The sequence below is a fragment of the Cryptosporidium hominis genome, assembly GCF_000006425.1.
Source record: "Cryptosporidium hominis TU502 chromosome 1 CHRO011039, whole genome shotgun sequence".
Classification (NCBI taxonomy): Eukaryota; Apicomplexa; class Conoidasida; order Eucoccidiorida; family Cryptosporidiidae; genus Cryptosporidium; species Cryptosporidium hominis.
This window is the reverse complement of record NW_667197.1, coordinates 1-10,085: the sequence shown is the minus strand read 5'-3', so window position 1 is coordinate 10,085 and position 10,085 is coordinate 1. Positions and strand designations below refer to the sequence as shown.

The 10,085-nt window shown below is 30.3% G+C and overlaps 4 protein-coding genes across 4 annotated transcripts; all 4 read left to right on the top strand.

The window, feature by feature from the left end:
- Window positions 1-135: 135 nt before the first annotated feature.
- Window positions 136-483, top strand: Chro.10096 (hypothetical protein). Its single annotated transcript, XM_661084.1, has 1 exon — window positions 136-483. One exon carries the CDS (start codon window positions 136-138, stop codon window positions 481-483), a length of 348 nt encoding a protein of 115 aa, XP_666176.1.
- Window positions 484-1,518: 1,035 nt separating this feature from the next.
- On the top strand, window positions 1,519-2,166 carry Chro.10097 (hypothetical protein). Its single annotated transcript, XM_661083.1, has 1 exon — window positions 1,519-2,166. One exon carries the CDS (start codon window positions 1,519-1,521, stop codon window positions 2,164-2,166), a length of 648 nt encoding a protein of 215 aa, XP_666175.1.
- Window positions 2,167-3,076: 910 nt separating this feature from the next.
- Chro.10098 (hypothetical protein) lies at window positions 3,077-7,273 on the top strand. The annotated part of the gene is made up of 1 exon (XM_661082.1): window positions 3,077-7,273. One exon carries the CDS (start codon window positions 3,077-3,079, stop codon window positions 7,271-7,273), a length of 4,197 nt encoding a protein of 1,398 aa, XP_666174.1.
- A 952-nt stretch (window positions 7,274-8,225) lies between these two features.
- Chro.10099 (hypothetical protein) lies at window positions 8,226-10,085 on the top strand (the record flags this gene model as incomplete). Its single annotated transcript, XM_661081.1, has 1 exon — window positions 8,226-10,085. A coding segment is annotated over one exon (1,860 nt), but the record flags the coding sequence as incomplete, so codon positions are not given.

Genomic DNA, 10,085 nt, shown 5'->3' with positions numbered 1-10,085 from the left:
AGAATATCCCTCCAATATGGGAACTTTCCTTTGGTTCACTCTACTCTAAATACTATTGAGGAACGCCTCCAACACCCAAAGCATAATACAAATGTTAATATTGCTCACTATAGATTTACTCTTGGACTATTAAATATGGCTCAGGATGATCCAGTTACTGCCTCCCTTAATTTCAATACTTCAGCTGCCTTGTATAAAGAACTTGCTATCAACTTTAACAAAGAATATTTACTTCCATGCAGTACTTCCTTCAACAATCTTTCTGTTGCTTCATTTTATTCAAGTAAGCTTCCTAATTCTGTATCCATTCTTGAGAACCAGATATACAACCAAAACAACTTCTTTTTCAATTCCCAGCAACTTTTTGCTACCAACTTTAAGAATCTAAAAACTTTGTATCAGTTTTCATCCGATAAAGATAAGCTGATCAACGAGCTTAAGAAAATTTCTAAAAGCTCACTTAGATACTCAATCATAAAATAATTAATTTCTATGATTACCTTAAATACTTTTATAGTTAACATTTTAAAAAGGCGAGACAAATATAAACACCTTTGTTATGTCAACTTTAACTTTTTCTTACCCCTTTCCCCAATTATTGCAGCTGTTTTAATATCAATAATCTTGTTTGCATGCAATTTTATGAACTAAGATTCTTTTTATGCCCCCACAACCACATGTTTCCTTTACGTGAATTTGAAAATCTATCTACACCACTTTTTATACTAAATCCAACTCTTTTCTCTTTATATCATTATTTTTAGTTTTTTGTCCAAAAGGGTTTATAAATCTATCCATTTTGAACCACTCTTTATTGTAATACCTAAATAAGTCTGACTTTATTCTCTTCCAGCTCTCTACTTTTGGGTACAAATAACTAATAAATGTGTCATCAGAATTCAACAACATTTTCTAGATCTTCCCAAATCTTTCAAATTATTAAGTTCCTATATTATATTTTTTATATTTATCTATATATTTATCTTCTTTGAATTTACGTTTTTCATTTTATTTTTCAGTCCAAAGCTGAATTGTTGCATGCAAATTTTACTCGCACGAGCCCGCCTTTCCAATAATTTGTAAAGCCCCCATGTCTCTTATTAAAAAAAAAATGAATCAAATTCAAAATAAATATCAAAATAGAATTTTGACAAAATAATTATTATTTTTGATTGTTTAGTATGTTCACACTTAATTAATCTTAGTGTGAAGTCTTTCTGTTATCATTTTACCCTTCCATTTATTTTTTTTTTTTTTTTGAAAATTTATTTGTTTAAATTACGTTGATTTTCTGTATGTGCTTGAGCGGGCTCAATAAGTTTATTTATAATAATAAACTGCAATGCTATTAATAATATTTGAAATAACTATTTGAGGTAACGGGATATATAATGGACGGAAAATTATTATAAGAGAAAATATTATTATCATCATTATTATTATTGAGAATTAATTGAGCGTTGTTTGGAGAAAATTGAATCTAAAATTTGACTTAAAACCACAAGTTGATAAGGAAAGATGAGTACTCAAGCATTGGAGAAAATTACTAATAAATCAGAAAAAGAAAAGATCAAAAAGGAACTATATGATGAGTACGAGATTTTCAAAGTTTCAAACATTTATAATGAAATGGACTTGAACAAAGCCATTTCAAATGTGATTTCCTCGATTATTACTCTCTCAGGCCTGGAAGAACAGATTCAAATTTACCACAGAAAAAATATTCTAATGTTAATTGCAACTGTTTTTGGAATATTTGGAGCTGTAGTATTCAAATTTCCAAAAGATCAGTGGTTTATTCTTATTTGTGTTGTAGGATTCTTTCTTTCCATGTTTGGTACATTTCTAATTGATGCAAAATCTCCATTTTCAGGTTTCACAAACTCATATATTGTTCCAAAAAAACTCCAAGAGAAAGGTGGATTTTCCTTAAAGAATATATGGAACTATGATAAGGATGCATGCTACATTACACCAAAATTAAATCGTGCTTCAAACAATATTGAATTTTTGCTTCAAAATCAAGACCACCAAGTGTCAAAAACCATATATGTTGGAAAATTGTTCACACTTGACGGTTATATAAATACTGATGAAATTTTTGAAGTTATTAGCAAGCTAATTGTGGAATTATATGAAAAATCTAACGAAAAGAAGAAGAAATAGATAAATAATTTACATTTTGATTTTTTCACTTCCAAATGAAATTATTCCTATATTACGTGTATTAGTTTCAAGGCAAAATGCCAGGAAATGGGCCGGCTTTTAAATATTTACTTACCCAGATATCGCTGATTATAAAGTTATCTTATTTAATTTCCTATCCCAATTGTTATTTCTTTTTTCTCTCTGTTCACACGAAATTCCCTTTAATTTATCTTATTTTACCCACAGGTATGTAAAATGACTGCTCCCCCCCATTCTGATTGCATTGATTAAACTGCGGGTGAATGGCGCCAATTCCACTTTGACATTAAATTAGTAATCAAGTCAAAAAAATCCTAATTCCAATAAATCAAAAAAAAAAAGAAATCCCATTAAAATGGGAAGAGTATATATTTGAGATATTTTCGGAAGGGATTTGATAAAATGCCGAAGTTATCTGAATATTCAAAAGAAATTTCAAAAATAAGACGTAAGTTTTACTTTTTCATGCTCTGACAGCATTTCCAGCCCAGCACCGCAATGTGGGGAATTGCATGCATGCAACACTGTTTGCAAATTTGCTGCCATTTATGCGTGCTGACATTAACAGAAAATAATTAACTTGAAAAATGTGAAATTTTAGAATCTCTAAATTATTCCCTTTTGGAAAATGACTCTGAAATTCAGAGGTTAATTCAAAACAACGATCATGCCCCTAAGGACAAAAACAAGACTTTTAATACTAAGAATGTGTGTGAATCATTTGCAATATTGTCAAATATGGAGGATCCTGCAGGTAAGTAAAGAAATATGAATTGTACTCGAATTCCTCACTTTAAAACAACTAACAATACAATATTTTTTCAATTTAGAGTTGGATTTAGTCACGGAGGGCCCAAAGGAAAAATACAAAAAACATATTCTAGGACTAATGAAGAATGATTTAAAGAAGAATAAGGAATTAAAAAGTGTGAGACAAGATAGAAATTATACGACAAAGAGTATTGGAATGGAATCATCTCTGAAACTTGGAATGAAAGCATTTTCATATTCAAGTGGTGCAGAGTGGAATCCAATGAATCCAAGCTTAATATGGAGAAAAAACAAGGAAAATGATGATGCATCCACAATTTCTTCATCTTTCTCAAACCAAAAAGCTTTAATGAACAACCCAGGAATTATTAGAGAGTTGGAAAATGAACTTGGACCAGTTAAAGGTTCAATCATGCTTGCAGCAACAGGAGAAAAGCTTCGAGATATTAATATTGGAAACTCTTTGATTGCAAAAGAAGTTTGGAAAGATGAGCCTTTGTCTCATATTACAAAACTTACTCAGCAAGAAAGAGAGAAGCAACAAGTGGGATATAATTACCAAGAGTCGATATATGACAATTTTGGGGTAAAACCAACGGAACTGGTAAAAATGAATGATTTTGGAAACATTAAATTACCAGTGAGAAGTGTCTTGTCAATGTCTCAAGAAGCATCAAAAGAGGTGGAAAAGAAAATTTTGGACAAAGAAGGAAATCTAGAAATGAAACTTTTGAATGCAGTAGATCCCTTTAAGCAAAAATTTCACCATAATGATATGACAGAGAATAGAATGGTTTGTGATAGGAAGTCTTCAAAAATAGGTAGGTTTTATAAAAACCCTAATAATTTGAAGGATCAGATTCTTTTTGAGAATGAAATTTCCAAAGATAGCGAGAAAGAACATGAAAATGACTTGATGAAGTTACGAGCTTTTAATACTAACTTTGAAAAGCATCTTGGATTTAAACTTACTGGGAAAGTTTCTTTAGATAATATTGGAGAACGAGTCATTTCCTTGGGAACTGATAATACTTCAAAACAAATAGGAAAAGAGTTCAAAGAATTAAGACGACAACTTGGTTGGGAAAAAAATACAGAAAAGAATTTTAAGAACGAAGAAAAAGAATTTAATATGTATGGAAATCTTTTGGACCAAAAAAATATATCAAATGAAGCTCTCATTGATCGTCTAATTGAAAATACAACTCTTTATCCTTGCTTTGATGAGGTACTCTTTGAAAATACTTTCAGAATACATCCTGACAAAAATAGAAATCATGTCTCATTGATAACAGACTATTTGGATGCTACCTCGGTCTTAAGCTCCAGTGATGTCCTTCTTAATATTCACAAAAAACAGTATACTCCTCCTTTGGCTGAAAACTTTCCCAAAGGTCTTCCATCCATTGTCCAAGATCCTCGTGTAATTTGGCAAAAAGAGTTCCTTAATATTCCATATGAAGTTACAGCTGATTTGATTAGAAAGATTCAAAGAGGTTTCTGGGACGAAATTTCGAATGATATAGCAAAAAGCAGTTATGGATCAATTTCAATATCTTCTGTTGAATCTATTACTAATATCAAGAAGTTTATTTTGAATGAACTCAGCTATAATTCCATATATAATGTTGATGAACCATTTGATGTCTCACCACCAAAACTACCTCCTATTGAAAGAGAACAACAAGGAAGGATCTTAGGATCTAGTTCAAAATTTCAGCAACAAAATAACAAACTCGTTATAACTCCAAAGTTGAAATTTGGATTAGGAGGTACGAACCTAATTTCTGGATCTATCTCTAAAATTGGAAATAAAATGTTTAAAGGGCCTATTTCTAGTCATAATTCTAATGAGAGTTCCAAACCAGAGACTTTCAGAAATGATGTCACTGTTATTAAGTACATTCCTGATTGTGAACTGTATGAGACAGCACTTTGGGGTAGATATGAATTTCCAAATGATGATTCCAATAAAGGAATTATACGAAAAGTTAAGAATACAGAAATTAATGAAGGAGAACCTTTATATAGAGAAAATGTAATCTCAATGTCAAATGAATGGAGAGAAGATATGGAAAAGCAAATTAGTGAAAGAAAGAAAGGAGTAGAGATGCTTGTTAATTCTCAAGAAAATAGGTCTTCTCTTCAAAACTTTACTTTGAACTTAAACAAAATTATTGATTCAAAGATTCAAAATATGGATAAAAAAGAACTCTCAAAGTTGAAAGAAATCCTTAAAGATCGTGAAAGTTTAGAAGAATTAAGTAAGACTCAGATTTCTGGAAAAGGAACAACTCTAGGAGACAATAATAAGATTCATAAGAATAGTAGACAGTTAAATATAACAGGATTTAAAAATATTGGATTGTCTAGTATTGGAATCAATAAAGAAAGTACTTATAATCATTTGGATTCTCCAGATATCAGTAGAGTTGGAATTCAACAAAACAATATCTTCAAAAAGATTAAAAATTCTCAGAAAACTGTTAAGAATAAAATTGGTATGGCAAATATAAATGATGACTATGATGATGATGAAAGCTCTGTTAGGGACGATGAGTCAGAAGAATTTGAAGATCTTTCAAGTGAAAATGAAGAGGATTATAGACAAATCTGTGAGACAATTCATATTGCTCCATGGGAGCCAACTAACTTAATGATGACAAAGAATCTATTCAAATCAACAAATAATCTCTTTTCTACTTTATCTATTTTGATAACGAAAGATTCAAAGATTAAGAGTAGAGTTGAGCTTCATGAACTTGGAGAACATGGAATTATTGTTTGGATGTCTCGTGATCCTATTGGAATTAAAGAGAAGATCTTAAATTGTTGTACCGATATTAAAACAAAATTAAGAGTTAAAGGTGGGATATACTTCACTCCTGATAGTGATATATCTCCAATTGAGCCTTGTACTGAAATTCCTGGAAATTTTACTTTTTCAGTAACTGGAGTTAATTTGTCTCATCTTATTTTGAGTAAGAATTCTATCAAACAATTGGAATATGTTAAGAAATATGTCAAAAATTATGAGAATTCATTCAATGAACTTTCTAATAATGGTAGTATAAATAATTTTAATGGGAATGATCCAATGTATCAAAAATCTCTAAATACAGGAATTAAATACGATGAAAATAATCTTGTAAATGATTCTCCAATATTAGAACAAACTCAATTTGGAATAAATGCAGATACAGATATTGAAATAATTACAAGATATGATAAGAAAAACATTAATAATATTGATGTAATGAATTTGATTCCAGCATTGAATAATAACCAGATTTCTGGTCAGAATACAATTTTGGTAGTATCGGAAAATCCTTTTATAAAAGGAATACTTCCATTAACTTTGTCAGATTTTCCAAAGACTACAATGAAGTTTAGTTTAAGAAGGAATCGTTTATTATTGTGGAGATCAATAAAGTGTCAGATTTGGAAGACTCAATATATTGAATATTGTTTTAAGAGTTCGGTAGTACCAGCAAAAAAGGTGATAACATTTATTTCAAATGCTTTTTTGAAATCAAATACTTCAAATTCTTTTGATATGGGAGGATTAATATTTAACGAGACTTTATTTTCTCATTGTATTAATGTTGCATTATCCAAAAAAGACCCTAAAGAGATGATTTTCAGGGGTTGTTATATGGGAGATGATGGTTTTCATGCAATTTTCCCTTTACTAACTCAAGTAAAATCTTTAGGAAAATTGGATTTGGGGATGAATAATTTAACAGCTCGTTCTTTACCTTTAATATTAGAGGTTGTGAAAGGATGTAATTGTAAGAAGCTCTTATTGGACTTTAATAATTTGGGTCCAAACAAGACAAAGCGTGAATTTTCAGTCTTCTTTAAGCATATACTATTTTCAACGAGTATAGAACATTTGAATCTTTCAAGAAATAAAATTAATGGAAGATGTATTGACTCTTTGGATACTATTTTGGATAACTTGGGGATGAAAAATAAGACTTTAGAGACTTTAAGTTGGTGTTCAAATGGAAATACTCAACCTGAGATTGAGACATTATTACTTGCTCTTCAACCTTGTTGTGTAAATCTTTCAAAGGTATTTTTAGGAGGAAATCCTATTGAAAGGATTGATGCTTTTAAAAGGAGATTTAGTCCAATTCGTATAATCATGGAGGATATAAGTTCTCATTATGTTAACAAAGCTGGAGTTAATCAAGGAGAAGGTAGCTACTTTTCAGATTCTAAAGAGAAAAAATCAAGAGGATTGAGTAGGAAAAGTCTTACATCCAATTCTAATTTGAGTTATACGAACTCTGGATTGTTTAGTCAGTGATCTGTGAGATGGGGATCATTAGAAAAAAGGATTAAAAGAGATGGAGGAAGGAATGGAAGAAGAGGGGGGGGGGAGTAGTAAGAATATCGTAATAGAAATCAAGGAAAGAAGCTATTTCCTACCTTTTTATTAGGTATAATTATTATCTAGAGAGTTTAAACATATTAATTTATATGATAACTTTTTCCTTAATAATAATATTAAAGATAAATGAAAAAATGGTATGGAAAAAAATGAATAAGGATGTAAAATCATTCCAATATAAGAGATAAAGGATAAAAAAAACCCAGAGATTTTCCACTTTTCGACACTTCTTTAACTTTGATGATGTGTTTTTATTTACAAACTTTATATGTTCTTCTTTCTTTCATTCTTTCTTTCTCCTTCTAAATATTTTTATCTATCTTCTGGAGATCATCCCCTTTACCTGGATCTATTTTTCAAACCTAATGAAGAGGCAGCGCATGCAAGATCGACATGCAAAAAATTTCCCGCCACCTATACTAAGAATGGGCGGGTTTTTGCCAATAAGTAAAATGATGTGGTGCAATAGTTGATTGATTAGTTGGAGGAATATAGTTAGGAGATTGGTTATAGGTTGGAAATAGGGAACAGAAGCTTAAAGTAATAGGTGAATAGATATAAAGGGCTTATTATTATAATTATAGCTATTTTCTGTACTTGTTTTTACGAGGGATAAACACAAGGGATAAATAATAGGAATAGAGGAGAAAAAAAGAAAGGAGAGGAATTCCAAGCTCATTGAAAAGAGGATTAATCGGAGTAGTTATTATAATTATTATAGTAATAAATAAGCTTTGAGGAAGTGGAAAGGATATAAAAGGAAAGAAAAGAAAGAAACTGAAAGTTTATAAGAATATAAAAGCAAGAGTTTATTGTATTAACTGGAAATTGAATATCAAATTTTCATCATTTATAAAGTAAATATAAAATGAATTATATTATTTTTCTGCATACAGCTTACCTAATACTTGCTGGAATAAGTTCTAGTTTTGGGGAAGAACTTCGTCTCTCAAACTCGAACAATTTTGGAAAGAGTAATGATATTAACAATGGTAATAATTCACTTTATGTAAGTAATTCAACCAATAATAATTCTTCCAATAATAGTTTTACAACAACAACAACAACAACAGTTAGCACATTAATGACAGCAAATACCATTATTAATAAAAGTAATGAAATTGACGCTGGATTTCAAATAACAACTCCTGGCCCAAAATTTGTACAGAATCTGTTAAATGCTGGTGGAGTACCCAATAGTGAGTCATTAGTAAAACAACTGGGACTTGAAGATCTCTCAGAATTTACAAAAATAGACTCAGTAGTATTATTTTATGTACCATGGTGTGTATATTGTCGAGGAATTATGCCTGAATTTGAAAAAGCTGCAAATATATTTAAAGGGAAGAAAATAAGTTTTGGGAAGATTGATTGTAATGAGCATCGTAAAGCAGTATTATTGGAACAAGTAATTAGATTTCCAACAATTAAAATATATTCTGAGGGTCAAAGCCAATATTATTCTGGGCTTCCAAATTCTGTTTCAATTGTCAATTTCGTGAATAGCGAATTCAACAGAGATATTTCAATTTCCAGTTTGAGTGTACTTGAAGTTTTCCTAAATACAGATAACAGTTCCATCAAAGTTGTAGCAATCATTGATCATGAAAATAGTGATGAAAGTGATCCAATGTCTTTAGTTTCTTCTTCATATTCAAAACTGAGCCATAAATATCATAATATCTTCTTTGCACATGCTTTAACTAATAATACTGAAGTTTTGAACTTTATCAAAAATTATTCAACAAAAGATAAGAATAAATCAAGAAGTGTGATGAACCATAGTAATTTAATAAAGGAAAATACTTTAGCAATTTTTACACCTTGGGATGATAATTCAGATAAACAATATGATTTTAATAAAAATGATGGGAATAAACATGGGCTGATTTTGATTGATAAAGTAGATTTTAGTAACTTTGAGAATTTGGAGAAACAAATTTTAAAATACCAATATCCATTAATTACTGAATTTGATCCTTTAATTGCTCAAAAATTATTTTTGGGTGAAAAAACAATTTCTTTCCTCTTCGTCAACAATGATGTACCAAATTTGAAATTAATAATGGAGAAATATAGAGAAATAGCAAGCCAATTCAGAGGGGAGATCCTCTTTGTTAAATCAGGAACTAATCTTGCTCATGAGAGAAGAATTGCCCAAGTTTTGATACCAGAAGAATGTAAACTTCCTTGTATTTCCATAATAAAGTTTCCAAGTGTTGATGAAGGGAAGATGATTGCTCCAACCTTACCAAATATGCCTCCAATGAAACGCCCTCAAGCTCCACTAATTTATAGATGTCGGTTTTCTGGGCCAGACTTACTGAAAAATTCAAATCTTGAACACTTTATTCAAGATTTTGCATCAGGAAGACTGAGCCCATATTTTAAAAGTGAAGAGCCTCCATCTGAAGAGGACAACGATGGACCAGTTCGTATAGTAGTTTCAAAAACATTCAAAAAAGAAGTTATTGAAATAAATTTGGATGTCTTGATAGTTTTTTATGCTCCTTGGTGTGGTCATTGCAGAAAATTGGAACCAGATTATAATGTTCTTGCTCAAAGACTACGTGGCATTAGTGATAAGCTTAAGATTGCAAAGATTGATGGATCTCAGAACGAAGTTGAGAATATTCAAATTTTGGGTTATCCCTCGATTTTATTATTTAAATCAGGAATGAAGACTGAACCAATTTTGTATAATGGTGACAGATCTGGTGCAAACATG